Raw genomic sequence first — 17486 nt, forward strand, 5'->3', positions numbered from 1 at the left:
AGTGCTTGCTGAGCATCCCCTTGTACCGGCATCTTGAAATCAAGTGTTTCACCACATTAGGGATGACATGAGCTAAAACATGTGAGTTTATTTCAAAAGCTGAACTAAAAATACCCTACTTAATATTTATGGTAGACGCTGCGTATATGTAAGCAGGTAGTTGTTGAAGTATCTTTTATATGCGTTAATGTAATAAATCATACATTTTATTGCAAAGTGATGTACCGTGGCACAAATTAACAATCTGCATATACTGTTTGAACAGCCTTTGTGAAAGTGACATTTCATTTACCTGCGTCAGGTTCTCGGCCTGTAATTTTAAACAGCATTTGGAGGATTATGTTGGAAATCAGCCAGCCTGAAGCCATTAAAATGGCTGTGATCAACAATTCAGAATCTTTTCTGAATGTAAGGAAAGCTCCGCTTGGCATAATTATTTAAAGCCAAGGTCACAGAAAGTATTTAAACCTTTGAAATTCATCGTTAAAGGATTAATTTTAACTCAGGAAGACATTGTCATTTTTGCTTAAAAATGGAATTTGAATCTCAATTCTTTTCTTTCTTTGATCTTTTTTTACATGTGTAGTATAGCAAAAGAAAAGTTAACTTCTTTACATCCTCAAATTAAAGTTACAAATAATCCTTCATAGGGCAATAGTCTTGAATTGTCATTTCTGTCAGAAATACTATTTTTTTAATTTGTTGGATTTTTTCTATTTAAAAAAAATTGCTAATTTTAAGCTATATTAACTGCTATTGAAAATTTTTTTTATTTAACCGACTTCCCTATTTTTATTTCTAATCAGAAGAGCATATGTTGAGTAAAAGATGGGGGGGGGAAAGTATCTCTGTTGGAAAGTCTTTCACAGACATGTGAAAATACCTTGCGTTACCTTCAAATCTCCCTTTACCATTCTGCTTCGTTTCTGTCTTTCAAATGCAGAGCTGCGGAAATTGGCCACAAAGTCCAAAAGTCAAAGTAGCTTAGAGGGCAAACTCCATTTAAAGCTCAAAAGTTACAGTTTCAGCTAACTTAGTTCAAATCTTGATCCTATTAAAGTCCACAGAACTTTGATGAAGGAGATTTTATCCAAGGGGGGAAAAAAGTGCATCTTAATTGCAGCATGAGTCTTGAAACTTGTTTTTAAAAGCCTTTTTATTTTTCTAGCAAATCTTGTTACCTTGAAACTTAGGACAATATGGGAGAAAAACTTGTCCTCTAAATCTACTTTTTTCTGCCAATTCTGTAAAGATTGCTTAAAAATCCAAGGGGAAGTTGAATTTCACTATTTAGGCTTGGAACATCTGACTGTCCAGATTTTCTGAAGGTCAGTCCGTTCCCAAGTGAAGCATCTCATTCCTCTGTGGTCTATTTTGTGAGTAATACTGATTTCTGTGTGAATTGCTTTGTGTATCTGTGGACTGTTGTTCACGTGAACATGATGAAATACAAAAGAAATGGCTAATGCTTATGTGAAAAGAAAAACTGAAGTAAAAATGGGTAGAAGGAGATACAGGATTGATATGGTATTGCCTTCCCCATAGCCCTGCTGCAGCGGGGATGGGAAGGAGGAGAGTCGGGGGCAGAGATAGAGGAACAGTTTTCATTGCAAGCGCACTGGACATTTAAATATTTGTTGGTATTTGTAGACAGCTTTTCAATATTTAGGGACACATAATTTAGAGGTCTTTAATTTTCTGTTGCTTCAAAATCTCAATTTTAAAGATAGTACGTAGTTTATTGTAATACTTTATTTGATTCATGTTGTTCGTGATTACAGCATACGATGCCAGAAAGTTGCTCAATAAACGTAGTACGGTAATATTTTTGAACCTGTGATTCTAAAAGCAAGTATCTTTTGACAGTTACTGCGTCTCCCAGTAACTAGGGAATGATAAGTGGGAAAATATTTAACAGGTTGCCACTGTGTAACCTGCACTATAGGAAAAATAAACATAGCATCTGTTGTTGTGGAAATAATAATAAAGGGAAAAGTCCATAATTTTCCAGTGACCTTCCTTGTTGCAGGTATTATTTTCAATTAAACACTGCTTTCTTACAAAGTGAGCTATAGCTGACCTAAACATGCACATTATGAGTAGTGTTGAACCTGTTGTGGGTAAGTTGGGCACCTCTGAGACTTCGCTGCGCTGAGTGCTGCCCCCGAGCTGCAGGAGCGCTGGAGAAAGTGATGGGGGCTCTACCTGAACTGCAGTCAGAAGACTTCTGTAAGCGAGGTCCTTATCACCAGCCTGGTACGTAGAAACAGAGCTGAGGTGGTACAGGAGCAGCTCGGCGTGTGCTGGGCTAATGCGATGCAGAGGTAGCTGTTCTTGCTGGGGCAGTGCAGTGATTCATCTTTAGCCTTGCGTTTTGCTAGATCAGGTGCCACAGCCCGATCGCGCATAATCACCTTATTGCTCACCTTTTAAGATGTAACATGGCAGTTATATTTGAACACAGAACCACCTTATCAGATAAGGATAACAAATTTTAATGTCCTTAAGGTTAGATAAGCCATGCTGGACATAAATCAGACAAAAATTCAAGACGATAGCATGGAGAATTTCAAACAGTACTTATCATGTTCTTAGGACTTCAGTACTTTCATAATATGTTATCTGTCTCTAACATAAAAATGACTTGAGAATATCTCCAAATTATTTCTTGTCTATTAGTTAAGGAATCTTAAATACCGTTTCAGAAGAACACTTGTATTCAGTCATAATGATTTTGATTTACTTTTAAAGTATAGATTTAGTTTGCTTGCATTTCATTATAGGAAGCGATTACAGCATTTTCTGATGTGGTGGTAGTTTTATTTTTTTTTATTTGAAGTCATACCTCATTATGATGAAATGAAACATAAACTGTTGAAGAAATAAACATATTAGACATAGTACTGTAGTTAGGCTCCACTAATGACTAATTTTAGCAGGGAAACAAGTGTGTTGCAGGTTGTATCAGCAGCACTTACAGCATGGACACTAATCAGCCAGGTGTAACGGACTGTACAAAGCTTATGAGCATTTTCAGGTTTGCCAGAAATTACTAAAAGCAAGAGACAAACTGCATTTCTAAGTGCGTGCAGATGTGAAGCTTGGCTAACGCAACTGTTTGTAACATTCATCTGTGGTATTTTCTTGGCAAAGAAAATGAGCATTCAGAAAGCATGACCCGAGCAGATCAGTAGACATGCTAACAATGCTCAAAGGAAGCAACCTTGGAACTGAAAATATCTCATAAAAAAAGCTCTCTTTGAGCAGCGCACATGAGTAAATTGGAGTGGGAGAAAAAGTTTGGTGGTTTTTTCCCCCCTCTAAATAATTTTCAATATTTAGCTTGTTATTGATTTCTCTTTTATATTTAAATAGATATTTTGACTCATCCTGTTAAATCTTTATGCAGGTTCCAGGAACGCTAATTCTTTTTCAGTGCTGCTTTTCTTGTGGAGAAGTAATTTACATTTTTGTGTATTGACTGTACTGAACGCACATCATAGTTGATTACAGGTTGAAGCTGTAGTCAAAAAAAAAAAGAAAAAAGGAGAGTAAAACATTGTAGTTTCTGGACTGCATTTCTTCTGATTTCAGTACAGTTGCGAAATGGTTCACTCTGGATAGATGGGACTCCAAGATGGCATGCAACATGGCCAGAGCTGTGCAAATCGTGCTTGTAGGTTTTAATGATGTAGCAGTTAGTTATGCTCTGAGATTTCTGTTATTTTAAATAAAAATTGACATTTACAGTGTTTTCTAGTCTATACCTGTTATGATCACTCCATCTATGTCTGGTGGGAAGTCCACATAAGACTAAAATGCCCAGGAAATTCAAAGTTAAGGTTAAAATTTAAAAAAATATAAATCAGTTAAAAGTATCGTACTCGGTATAAGTGACCGCTTCCCTAATTAAGAATAACTATTTTATATAATAATTGTTGTAATATAGTGTTTTTGTTACGGGGCCTTTTTCAAAAATCTGCAGTGTCCTATAATTGGATGCTTGATTTTTGAACAACTTCTACCTGCATATAGTTTGCAAATAAGGTACTGATAATGTGCCCTAGAGAGCATTGCAGTCCTCCCTTTATTATCAAGCTTTGATGCTGGATTAATTAACTAGCAAGTACAGCCCTAGGATGCAGTCCAGTTGGACATGCTCGTTGGGCATACTTTCATACTGCATATGTAGGAATATCTTTAATTTTCAATATCTGTTCTGGCACTATTGTCAGTACTCATACAGATGATGTCATACTGTTCAGCACTGGCAAAGAAATAGAAGATGAAGAGAAAGAATATGACATCTTCAGAGATTAAAGAGGGACTTCAAGAGATACTCTGTTAAAAGTATTGAGTTGCCCCTAAGCAGTTAAGTTACTTCTGCTCATAAAGAATAAGCATTGCATGCTTTCCATTAGCTTACGCTGTTGAATACTATCTCTCTAGCTGTTGTTGTTCTCTGCCAACTCTACATTTCATTAACTACCAAAAACGGTTCCATCTTTGTATCTAAGACCTTCTGGGAACCGGACCATCTCTGCAGCAATTCTGTAGGTGCCTGCTTAGACGACTTAGCATAATGAAGTCTTTGATCTGAGTGACACCTTTCACTTCATTAGCTTGAACGCTAATAGCCGTAGTATAGCTACCTTCATTTAGGTGAGCATCCAGATGAACTATTTTCACACTCATTGCAGCGATACCCTGGTTATTTACATGGGGGCAAATAGGTCAACCATAAAATATGGACATGTATTCTTCCTGAGTATAATGATATCATTAAATTGGTATCTAATTATAATGTAGATGTATGTTTATCTCCTTGCTGAATGCATTCAGGATCTCCACCAGTTGTATATGTGCCCTTTTTTTAGATGAAAATTTTTAAATGTGTGTTTGAATCTATTACATAGGTTCTTTTGTTTAGGGCTTAGCTGTGAATGATCTAAAGAGCTTCTAATTCTTACCAAGAAGAGTTGGATATTCCCGAGTCTCTTAATTTTTTTCATTATAATCTGAGAACTATTGTCTATGATATTATCTCTCTATTCCAAGGTAGTAATAGTTTTGTTGTTTTTGTGTTGTTGAGTCTATGTACATTTACTTACATATGGTTCTTGAACATTTCTGACACTGTGTTAGTGATTCACCAACTAATATTAAAAATGAGCATAGTACTTTGGCTCTGTTGGAAAAAAATTGCCAAAAGCCTAGAAGATCAAGAAAAAAGAAAGGTATTTCAAAAAGAGAGAAGATTTGTATAGCAAAGTTAGCGTATGTTAGCACAAGATGTGCAGATTATTTAATTCGTCTTTATAGTACTTTTACAGCAACTCTTGCAATAAAATTTTGCTCACAGATGAGGGGAGAAAACCAATTTCCTCTCTAGTGTGTCCCCTTTTGTACTGCTCCTTCTTATTCCTCCAAAGAAAAAAAAAGATGATAGTGGACCAGGAACATGGTCACAGGAATTGCATCATCCCTTAGGGGAGCCATTTGGAAGAGTCTTCAATCAACAGAGCCAAGCATGAAGAAAAATACGGTAGAATAGTCTCAGGGATATTTCACTCAAATGAGACTAAACAGAATTTATGGCTGTGTCCCTACAGGAGATATTTCAAAGCAATAGTCTCAGTTATTCACAGAGAGTTACTCTGCTTCTACCTCCTTTAAAAAACAAAACAAAACACAAAAAAACCTCAGAAAAACAAAACAGAAAATAGGTAAGATTTCTGCCCATCTATTGTATTTATAAACCTGGTTCCAGAGGTAACCGAGAGTAGCTGGTGTAACTGTCACTGTGGGGGAAAATATGCACCCATGAGCATTAGGCTTGCTTTTTAACACCTTCATTAACGTTTGGAGAGGAGATCAAGCACCACATTATTTGCATTCACAAATAACACCATAGGGTTAAAAATGAAAGCGACTGACGCAATACTGTTAAGAAATGGGAACCAGACAAGAAGCAGCATAATTGAGCTAAATGATAAATTATGACACAATATGGAAACAGAAAGATATCTTTCAACAGGGCAAGGACTGATATAATTAAAACTACAGCTCTATCATATGGCCTGTCTTTCAGTGCACTTTATTCACTCCCTATCATATCAATTATAGTCGGTTAGTTGTTTGAGAAGTTTGGGGTTTTTTTTTAACCAACTGGTATTAATCTAAGGCATTTATCTAAGAAGTATTCACAGGTGGGTTTTTTTTGTTTTCTCTGTCTCCTATTTCTTTTCAAGTCTGTGTCCAAACACCACTTCTAGTTCTGCCTCACCAGGGCACTCTCTGCTTTTTCTCAATGCTGTAACTTCCAGGTTGTAGCCTTTGGTGTATATTCATAAGACTGAGACTCACAAAATCATGAAGATGGTGGATAAGGTGGATGCTGAATTGTTATTTACTGCCCAAGAACTTGGGCGTAGTTGCTGGAAACTAATAAGAGATTGATTTAAAACTGGTGAAAGAAGGTTCTTCTCTAAACAACAGATTTGATTTCCATGGAGGTTGTGAAGGCAGATATTATTAGCAGGTGCAAAAAAGGATTGAACAGTTTTACAAGCAGCATGTTCGCAACCAGTCACTAAGGGGAATAAGCAGGGATTTAACTTCTAACTTCCCTGATACAGGAGTTGTGGGTGCTGGGGGAATACGAGGGGTACGAACTGCAGAAGGGGGCCAGGCTTCTGCAGGCTCTGCAAGCAGCATCTCCCGCGCCTCTGGAGAGGACATTGGGTTGGGTGGCCCATGAGCCTGTCTCTGGAGGACATACCTGATGTTTTTAGTACAACTGATATTTCAGCCTTAACTTTCCTGGTTACGAAGTGCAGGAGGCTTTTCCAGTGGCAGAATGACCGTTCTAATTATTTTTTCAATAGTTTCCTGAGCCTTTCTTCACTGTCCAAACAAACTGTAACGCACCAACCTTATCTTGTAATACACAATTGCTTATTATTTTAACCTTATTAAATATTTTTTAAAGCCCAATTGAATTATTACCTCATTCTCTCCTTTCTTTTTTTTCCCCCAATACTACGTGTCTTGGAGAAGGCTGATTGCTTGTAGGTACAGTTTTCTCTAATTTACCAGTTCTACTTATCTTTACATTCCAGGGTACACTGGCTATTCTCCAGTACGGTACCTTATTGTAATGTGAGATAACTGGTTTGTTTGGGGTGGTTTGTTTTTTTTTTTTTTTAACAACTCGGCCAATTCATTCTTAGATTCTTTCAGAATTATTGAATGAATACCATCTGGTCTGGGTGCCTAGGCAGGGGCGAGAGGACAGGTCCTACGACCGATGCCCTGTTACTGGATCCCGGTACCTGCAGCGATCGCTGCTGATTTCACTGGGGCTCGTTTATGGTTTTGTTTATGCAAACAACGGCAACTGGTGTTTGTTACCTGGAATTAGTAAATACTAAGTGGAAATTTCTCCTGCATCCCATGCCACGTGCTCCACATTCTTACTTTTCTTGGAAGTTTCTGGGGTAATGCATCCTTTACGCAAAGACTTTCTCAGGTCCCCCAAACCTGAGGGTCGGCACAAGCCAAAACGAAAGCTGCCCCACAGAACATGTCCATCACATCCCTGCTTAGGTCAGTGTTTGGATATTTAAATTTGTCACTATAGCTTTATTTTAGAGAAAATGCTCGGTTATCAACACCAAACTAATGTAAAACATCTTTATTGCATATTTAAATTCTGGCACAATTTGAAGACATTGTTTACAGTAATTTGCTCTTCCTTCGTATCGGTGGCTGCTTTTTTTCCTTTTTGGAGGGGAAGGAGTGTTTGGGAAATAGGGAAGGGGTAAAACAATGTTATTAGTCCTTCAGTCTTTAGTGTGAAGAAACAAAAGTGTTCCAAAATGACTTGCTTACAACTGCAGAACATGTCATGGAATAAAACCCACCTTCATTAAATGGGTGAGAAAGAATTCTAATTGTTTTGAAGTTCTCATGATCAGTCTGCATATGCTTCATTGTAATGTGATACTAAAGTGCCTCAATTATGATTTGTATATTTTGGTGCCAGAAGGTTTTTTTCTTATGCTAAATTATTAAGTTCTGTCAGCTGCTGGGCTGTCATATAGAGATACAGTAAATCACATTATATTTTGTCATGGATTACACAGAGCAATAAATTTGGGAACAGAGATCAAAGTAGTTTCACAATCACATCTGAGTGTAGGAGGGGTGTTTAACTTGTAGAAAATCTGATTTAGGTGAAACTGTTGCAGTTCTTGTGTGAATTTGAAATTAATTTGGATGTTTGCTTGAAAATGAAAAAGGTACAAATCCCCAAAAGAGTTCTCCTGTATTTAGTTCAGAGGAGTTAATTCTGACCTACAGCTGCAGGACGGAGGACGGATAAATAATTAAACATTGGGAATGTTAAGAGTCTCGCAATGTCTTATTTATGTTTTTAATTGCTTTCACGATTGAGCAATATATTCCATTCTCTTTTTAATCGGGACTTTGCTGGACTTGTACCGATGAGTAACCATGCACAGTAACGCTTCCTGGCTCTGTGAAGTTGTCGTCCTTTTCGGGAAGCTTCGTTGTATTTAAAGCTACAAAAAGTAATCCAGTATAATCTTGCTAAGAAACACTGATTGCTTCAGATCATAGATTTGTTAGGGGATTTTGTCGTATTTTCAATGTTTGTCTTTCCAACTGTAGGAGCTTAACTTTTGTTGGGCTCTCATCTGATGACGTAATTTAGTAATACCAAGTTAACTTAGTAATACCGAGTCTGTCCTTTTGTCTCCAGTTTTCCTTCTATTTAATAAAAAAGGTTCTTTCTCAAAATGATACATATGTAGGATTCTTTTCTAGTCATTATCTTCTTAACATTTGCTTGTTATTGCCACAAAATTCAACTTAAAACAGCAATGGAGAATCTAAAAAATAAAAATCACATTCTTATCCCTTTATAGTCCTTTCAGGAGCCTTACAGTCTCTGCCTGGCAAAAATCAAGGTGTGTAAACTTAGCTGATACATAATGATAAAGTGCACGGGTCTCAGAAATCTCCGATTTCTGAAAGAATCGTGTATTGTAAAGCTCATATTAAGTAACCTTTTAACTGAGTCAAATCACGGGTCAGTGTCACATCTTGGTACCGTTGCCTTCTACTTGCGGAAGAAACATTAGCTTTGGCTTGCATCTTCAAAGATGTTTAGCAGCCTATCCCTTCGTGATTTTACTGGGTGTCAGCTGTTTGGGTACCAGAAACATCTGGGCCTGAGTGATACAAACTATTCTGTAAACTTCTTTATTTTAGAGTGGGAGAGAGAGACAGAGTGCACGTGGGCAAGTGCGGAGCCTGTATAGCAGAGGTGCCCAGTATTTCTGATTAATAAAGGCAGCTTGTAAAAGCTCAAATAATTCCCGTTGGGTGCATGTTTTATTTGTTAAGGCTCTGAAGAAGAAAATGCCACCACTTTTGATATCATGTCTTAAACCCACTTTAAATAACCATCTTAATTTAGTTGGACAGAACAGAAGAAAAGCAGGAAATATGAAAAATCGTAATCCAGGAATGTATTTGTGCTGTACCAGATTTAGTCATGTGGCTGTGGGAAAACTAAGCTTCAGTACCCGAATGTGGAGAGTGTTACAGTCTCAACATCTTCACTAGGTTTACTCAGTTCATCTTACTTGAATGTTGAGCAAAAGAAGGAATCGTGCCATAATGTAAAAGCCACCTGCCTCCGAACTGTTTTGGCAAAATGTCACAGTACATCTTCAGATTAAACTATAATTCGCTGCCTGCCCTTTTAAATGCCTGATGCATGTATCAGTACTGTCTTGCATAAAGTATCTTTAAGGTATTGAAAAATTTTGTGTGGCAAAACCTAGACTGCTAATCTGGTGTTAAAACCTTGTATTGTATACAAGGCTTGTACGTTAGGCCAAATCGTGCAGTTGGTTTTAAATAAGGTGCCTGGCTCACTGCAACATTGAATAGAAATCAGTATTAGTGAACCTGGGAAACATTTAGATGCTCAGTAAATCCATGTAGATGAAGCTAGTAATTGCATACTAGTGCAAGGATGGTATAACTTTGGGATCAGACGCCATGCAGTTGGAGTCTCACAGAAGAATTTTTGGAAGAGTTAAATGTGTGCATTTAATTTCTCTACGTAATTTCAGGATGATTAGAAATACGCTGTTAGTTTAAATGAAAGGACTGGAAATCAGAGCCTTTCCTAAGGCACAAATTGCACAAACAGTTTTTCAGTAGGCCCCATTAAGCACGGAATTGCAATATACTGCAGAAAGGCAATTCTCCATACAGGTAGAGTGTCAAATTCATTTCTATTCATTCTTGGTTTTTTCCCAATGAAAAGTACTTAGCACATGAATGAGAGGGTTTTTTTCTCCTAAAGATGTATGTTTAAAATTAAAAAAAGAAAAAGCTTTATAGACCTACAAAAGTGGAATATAAAATAGAATATTAATAGGATTTGTGGGTGTGACAGATTGGGATTTCTATCATTCATTTTCAAAACCCTCGAAGTCATTTGGTACTGGACTAATTTTTCTGTTAACATCATTTTGGATATTGAACTATTTTTAATGGTCTTTTGGGTGGCTCAAATTGCATATTTGAACTGGTATGCTATTTTCACTGTTACACAGAGATTCGGCTTTCCATTTGGTATCTGATTGGTGGGGAGAGCAGTAGAAAGAGCAAGAGTATTGGCGTAGGAAGTCACCCGCTGTCGGTATTACAGGCACATAAGGAAAATATATGTTTCGGGCTTTGAGGTCGAAATGAAATTTTTATGTATGATCCGATGAACTTAAAAGGTGATCTGCTAACCTCTGAAGTTTAAACAGATACTGTACAGAGTGTTTTAACATACTTAATAACAAAAATTGCTAGTTAGCCATTCTGAAGGTCATTTTCTTTTGACGTCTGTCAAATTACACAATCTTGAATTTTGGTACAAAGCATAATGCTGTCAAACTTAAATAGAAATATTCCAGAATGTGGAGTGGTGTGTTGTTTTTTAAGGTAAATGGGCCCCATTTACATTAGTTCTTTGATGTTAAAGTCTTTGCTGCACATCAGAGAACAGTTGCTTCTTCCCCGAAGCAAGTTTTCTTTCTTCTCCTTCCCCCACCCTTTGATTTTTTTCCTCCTTTTTTTTTTTTCCAGTTTGCTTACACTTTTATCTAACTAATTATGGAGGATCAGCTTATGTATGGCCTTCATTTAGCTAGTTGCAGGCATTTTGAAAAATGGTTATTTCATAGCTAGTACCCTAAACAGATTCCTTAAATCTGCTTTTCTGTTAGTGAATATGGGTGTGTATATATAACTGCCTAGTTTGAGAGTTATATTTGTGGGGGTTTTGTTGTTTGTTTGTGTTTTGGGGAGATTGAAATAAAATTGAAACACTACTGAATCAGTCACAAAACTGTAATTCATATATAGGTGAACAGGATTTCACTATGCACCCTTACCTCTTACAGATCTACCCACGTTTGGGTTGCAGGAGTTAGTTTTCATATTAATTTTATAGGGTAATTGAAATCTAACTTTCCATCTGAAAATCACCATTCCAAAGCTGGAAGATATAGAATCATAGAATCATTTAGGTTGGAAAAGACTTTTAAGATCATCCAGTCCAACTGTAAACCTAACACTGCCAAGTCCACCACTAAACCATGTCCCTGTGCACAGATTTGTACTGTTCCAAAAAATTCTTAACAGCTGCATTTTTCATAAACATTCCAGACGTCCTAAACGCCTTCATGGATGTTGATGGAAGATGAAGTTGTCCATGTACCTGCCAACCCCATAGTGCAGCTAGAGCTACTGTTGACACTGGAGGTGGCCGTACCGGTGAGCAGCCCCCGGGGCTGTTTAGTGCATGTGTTTCATCGAGTGGAACTAGAACTAAAAGTCCTTTCTAATAGATCTTACACCTTAAAAATAGCATATAAAAACTGTGTAATTAGGGTAGGGCATGGTATGCTTTTGCGGTGTGGTCCCATCATAGATCCTTTGCTCTTTTATTCTTAGTAATGCTGTTCTGTTTCATGAAAGGAAAAAATGAAAATCAGACTGTGTTAGAATAGCATCCATTAATTCCGATACCACATCTGTAGTGCTAATACCATTTTTAATTTTTACGTGAGATGTTTTGTTGAAGTCGGTGCAGTTTTGCTCAGCAACCACAATATGATGCTTTAAGGCTTGTTATAGAATTATAGTTGGTTTTTAAAACCAATTAACTGTAACAAGGACATAATCTTTTTAATGCAAAAGTCTTCACTCTGTAATATAAAATAACTGCATGTAAAATTGTCATAATCAGATAATTTTAGCTAAAATATGTATTAACTGTGTGAAACTAAACAGAAGTTAATTTTTGAATCAGTGGGATTCCTCTGTGGCTTATCCAATTTAAACCGTTTTATTATAAAAATGGATATTACAATTGATATTTCTGACAGGTTTTTGCCAAGTGTGAATTTCAGCAGCTGCCTCTTGCACACAGAAAACTAGTTTAAGACCATTAACTATATTTGCAGTGCTGCCCGTTGCTATAAAAAGAGTTAGACTTTAATGAATACTGGCTGACCCTCCAAATGTTCACCTTCCAGTTGGATTCTTACTCATTATGTTTCTGAAATAGCATGTAACCTGAAAGCAAGGGAATGCCCTTAAAATAATACAGAAGCAGCTTACGCTTCATACAATGCATGAGCCGAGCAGCCTGTTACAGAAGAAGGAGCCCAGGAAAATGCTGCTTGTGTACACCATGCCATTTTTAACCTTCTCGTTGTCAAGATAAATGTAATGTAAATCTTCCGTGGTGTTCAATGTACGCAGCTATGTGTATTTACTTTGCAGTAAGCTATTTCTTACCACCAAAAAAAAAGTGAAAAGGTGCTTTTTTTTGTGTGTAGCAGTGCTACATGAGCCCCAGGGGAGCAGGTTTATGCCTCCCTAGGCTGCAAAGCAACAGCCTATAGTCGAGGTATTAAATTAGTTGCAGGTTTTAAAAAGGGAAAAGTTTTATATTTCTGCAGTAAAAGAAGATAAGGGAAAAGAGGGTTCCTGTGCATCACCATGAATTAGATCTTTTCAGCTGACCAGTGTGATACAACTTGTAGAAACTGCCTTCTGCAGAGCTTTGCGGGTGCTACCTCTGCAGTTTGTAATGATACAAGACCTGTGCGGTGTTACAGATCTAGAGAGAAAAGCTGAAGTCGGCAGGTGTCCATAGTTTTTAGTGCCACAGGGTCTAGATAGCCAGTTTTAGACAGCTAGAGCCAGTCTAAATGTGTTTTTGCCATCTCCAGTGGAAGTTTGGTAGCTCAGTACTTCTGAAAATCAGACCCCTCAAATAAAGATGTTTGGGACTGCAAGTAAACGCAAGAATCTGTGATTTGTTGATGACTAGGAGATAATTATAAATATTTTGCTAATTGGAATTTGTTAAAGCCGTTATAAAATAAAATGTAATTGCCTTTAAATAAGCTGATAGGATATACTTTCTTTGCCTTCGGTTAGCAATAAAACACTGAAATTCAGCATATCTTTCTTTTGGATCGCCTCTGTCATGTCTATCAGAGGTCATCCTGGTTCTACTCAGTGTGAACAAACAAGTTCTAATTTGTTTATGAACGTTATGGGTGTTTTTTCTTATTATTTATTGGGATTTATTCTATGGGTTCAGGAGGTTATAAAACTGCTTCTATGAAAGATGAAGACTTTTACCCCAGGCAAGTTGAGTGAGAGCAGCTGTAATGTGATCTTCTTTGCAGTGCCTTGCTGACTAGTGTATCTCCCTTTCTGAGAGTAACAGTAATTTATACTATTACTGTAATTTATTTTTTACTTTTTTTCCTTAAAGATAAACTGGCAGTTTCAGTCACTTTATGATGTGCAGTGGTGGTAAAACGTTATCTGAAACTAGATGACAATACAGTGGAAAGAGTGTTAACATGGGTCAGCCTGAGTACAAAGAGAAATTTAGCATGCACAGAGCTGTCTGGCATAACTGCTTCTGTGTTACTGCTCTCTTTTTATTTATGCAGCCCCACAATATGCCCTTACAGTGTTTGTGGCACACTTTAAATGATAAATGTAGAAGAAGTGGAATTTAATTTGTCTGGTGCTCCAGAATTCTTGTATACGCTCTCTTAAACCAATATGTAGTGCCATTATCTCTGTTTATAACAAAAAACCACCAAAACATATGTTCTCAAAAATTATGCTCATATTTGATAATTGGTTTTGATTAACTTTTTTTAGTAGATGTCTTAGTACCTACCAACAGATGAAATCTAGAGACCTCCATATGTTTCGTAATTTTGGAATTTGAAGGGATTCAAGATCTTAAATTGCAGTATCATGTAAACTTTAAGATTATTTTTAACTGGCTGTAATATATTAAGCTGCACCATACATAACTGCCTGGATTGTACAAGATGATTTGAGCCCTATCATGCTTGGTGGTGATTCGCAAACACTGTCTGCAACTTTAAGCTCCTAAATTTATAGTCCAGTAAAATCAATAAGACTATTTGCTTGACTGAAATCCCTGGTGTTTGCAGAACTGGAGTTTCAGTCTTGCAACTGGATCCAAGCAGGGTTCAGAGGCTTCAGGGGGCCCCCGTGGCTTCTGTGGTCCCCCAAAACAGGCGCTGGCACACAGGCAGCTGAAGGAGCATGTGTGTTTGTGTGCTGGATGCTGTGCCATAAAACTACGGACGACAGATCAAAGATTTGAACACGAGGTCAGATAGATTTTTTGAAAACTTAATCAGCTTAAGTTTGCTTCAGAACTCAGCTTCGTAATATTCTGTCCCCCTAAGAAAATATTTTTCTTAGACACCTGTCCTCAAGTTTTAGAGCCAAGAACACGAGAGCGCTTAGCAGTTCATTTGAGGACAGCCGTTTGAGGTATTATCAATATAATACTGTGGCACTTGGCAAGAAAAATACAAATCATAATTGTGTCCTGAAATTAAATTGAATTTATTTTTTAGTTATTATTGAATTATTTCTGAAATTAAATTATTTGAAGAAAAACCCTTAAGAGCTATTTTTCCCCAGAACTATAGAAAAATATCTTAGAGTTGTGAAAAAAAAATGCTAGGAGGAGGAGAGAGCTGTACGTCTAAGAGCTCTCAGTTGGTTCAGCTGCACGTTGGGTCGATTTTCAGTGTAATCGCCACCTTTAAAACAGAAGGGACGTGCAGTGGGACAGAAGGCAGATGCAGACACCAAGCTGAGACACGAAGTCGTGTCCTCCATGCCGCACTGCACCCTTGCAGCCTGTGCCTGGGACTTTCTCCTTTCCCTCTGTTCAGAAACGAAGTCACCCTCATAAACTCGTGTGTGTGTTGCCTCCCTCTCCCTGCCACACACACACTCTCGCTCTTTCTCTTTTTTTTTTAAATCCGCAGAAGTCTTTATGTTTTTCTAATAATTGGCAGCAGAGGTACAATTTCTCCCCTCTTTTAAGTGATGAATAGTTGGCCCGAGATCAAAGGCAAGCCCTTGTGGTTTTTTGGCTGCCACAAAAGGGCGTTGGAGTTGGCGCGGGTCCCAGCCGCTCAGCGATAGGCATGTGGATGAGGTGCCAAGCAGAGGGGTCGGTGGCAAAGTGTCTGTACACGTTCTTCATCTGAGCTAATCTGGTTGCCTTTTGTGTGTATTTCAGGCAAACAGCCGGCTGAAGCAGACTGAGAAGGAGTACAGTCAGAAGCTGGCTAAATCCTCGCAGGTAGGTAGCGAGAAGGCAGGAACCTCACATGAATCCATTTGATTTGGAAACTTGATGAAAAGCATAATTACTTCTGCTCTTAAGTGTAGGTCTTGACGACCAAGAGAAGCCATACCTGTTTCCCAAATCAGACATCCAATGTCTTTCTTGCAGATTTTAACCTTTCAAAAAACACAGAGCATTAAGCTGACTAGAAAAAATGGGTGGGGTTTTTTGAGTTCTAAAGTTCATCTTTTTCTTCTCTCTGTGTCCCTGCCCACAGCAGGGGCATTGGAAATAGATGATCTTTAAAGGTCCCTTCCAACCCAAACCATTCTGTGTTTCTATGTTTACTTTTTCCTCTCCTGAGGACCCAAGAGGACCGAGTCCTCCATCAGTCGGTGGGAAGGGAAGGCGAGGTGTCCCGTCAGTGAGCACATCTCATAAAATCAGGAACAGTTGCACAACCAGGACTTGCATTTCGTGTCACAAGGTGGTGTTTGCCCGCGCAGCCGATGGCAGGGCGGCAGTCCCAACTGTGCCATCTTGATGTTTGTCGTTGCTCCTAGCCAGTTCAGCATTTTTGCTCAAAATAACACTTTGAAGAATGTCAGCGTCCTGAAAGCAAACTGGTTTTGACTTGAGCTTTTGTTCTTCAGAGTAGTCTTTTGAACATGGAAGATGAAAATGTGTGTTGAATTTACATATATGCTTAAAAATGATAAGACAGGATGTTTTTTAAGTATTTCAGCTTTCAGTTTGATTGACAGGTAGTACTGAAGTGTAAAAAATGATGGAGATGCAGCCAGAAGTTAAGCTTTTAATAATAAGAAAATTGCCATGACGATTTATGTGGAGGTGTCATTCTTCTCATTCTTCCTAACCACAGCAGAACGCCTGCCTTTTACTTACAAAGTGTGTTTTCAGCAATAGTAATAATAGTCTAATAATACTCTTATTAAAATCAATAAAAACACTACAAAGAATGGTTTAGAAGCCTCGAACTAGGCAGAGGTGATCAGTGAGAGAATGACAAGAAATTGCAAACTTTACTCTTTTACAAACACTTTAAAATATTTTAAAAGTCCTGATTTCAGCTTTTCAGCTACCTTTGAGTCTCATTCTCATGTAACACTTGTCCAAAATTTTGGCTTTAGTTGTTTCAATGAAATTTATTGGGCTATCACTTTTTCAAACTACATTTTTTGAGCCTGCATTTATCAGAATCATTGGTAAATATGCTTTTGCATTATATTTCTAAAACCCAATGTGTGTTTTCTGCACATTTATTTGCATACAGAGAGGTTGTGGGGTGTCCATCCTTGGAGATACTCAAAACCTGACTGGACATGATCCTGAGCAACCAGCTCTGGGTGATCCTGCTTTGAGCTGGTCCCTTCCACCCTCAGCAATTCCATGATGATGCGATAAATCAGAGAGAATGCTCTCCTCCTAAATGCCTTTTTAGTCATGTATTGAGAGCCTTATTTATAAAGAAAGAAAGAAACAACAACAAAAAAAAAACCCTATCTTTTTTACCGTGCCATCTGAACCTGAATAGCAGAAAATTGATAAAGCTCAAAAAGTAACATTTAATGCATGCCAGACCTTAAGGAGGAGATCCTCTTCACTGCTAACTCTGTGTTACCTTTTGGCATTGTCACTTTTATGCTATTGTCATGCCTAGCGAGTGGAATCAAAAGTCAGCCTCTCTATGCCAGGCAAAGTTTACTGTCAG

The 17486-nt window shown here is 37.8% G+C and overlaps 1 protein-coding gene across 5 annotated transcripts in view; it reads left to right on the forward strand.

Moving 5' to 3' along the window:
* Nucleotides 1-17486, forward strand: part of CEP112 (centrosomal protein 112) — a 197385-nt gene that overhangs the window by 108719 nt on the left and 71180 nt on the right. For all 5 annotated transcript variants that reach the window (XR_012996650.1, XR_012996651.1, XM_076354005.1 and 2 more), the window contains one exon: nucleotides 15707-15769. Coding sequence is in view for 3 of the 5 variants with exons in the window: in XM_076354005.1 (XP_076210120.1) it covers nucleotides 15707-15769 (63 nt within the window). In the remaining 2 variants the exon portion in view is untranslated. The remainder of the gene's footprint in view (nucleotides 1-15706; nucleotides 15770-17486) is intronic.

This window comes from Aptenodytes patagonicus, chromosome 16, assembly GCF_965638725.1.
Source record: "Aptenodytes patagonicus chromosome 16, bAptPat1.pri.cur, whole genome shotgun sequence".
NCBI classification, from domain to species: Eukaryota; Metazoa; Chordata; class Aves; order Sphenisciformes; family Spheniscidae; genus Aptenodytes; species Aptenodytes patagonicus.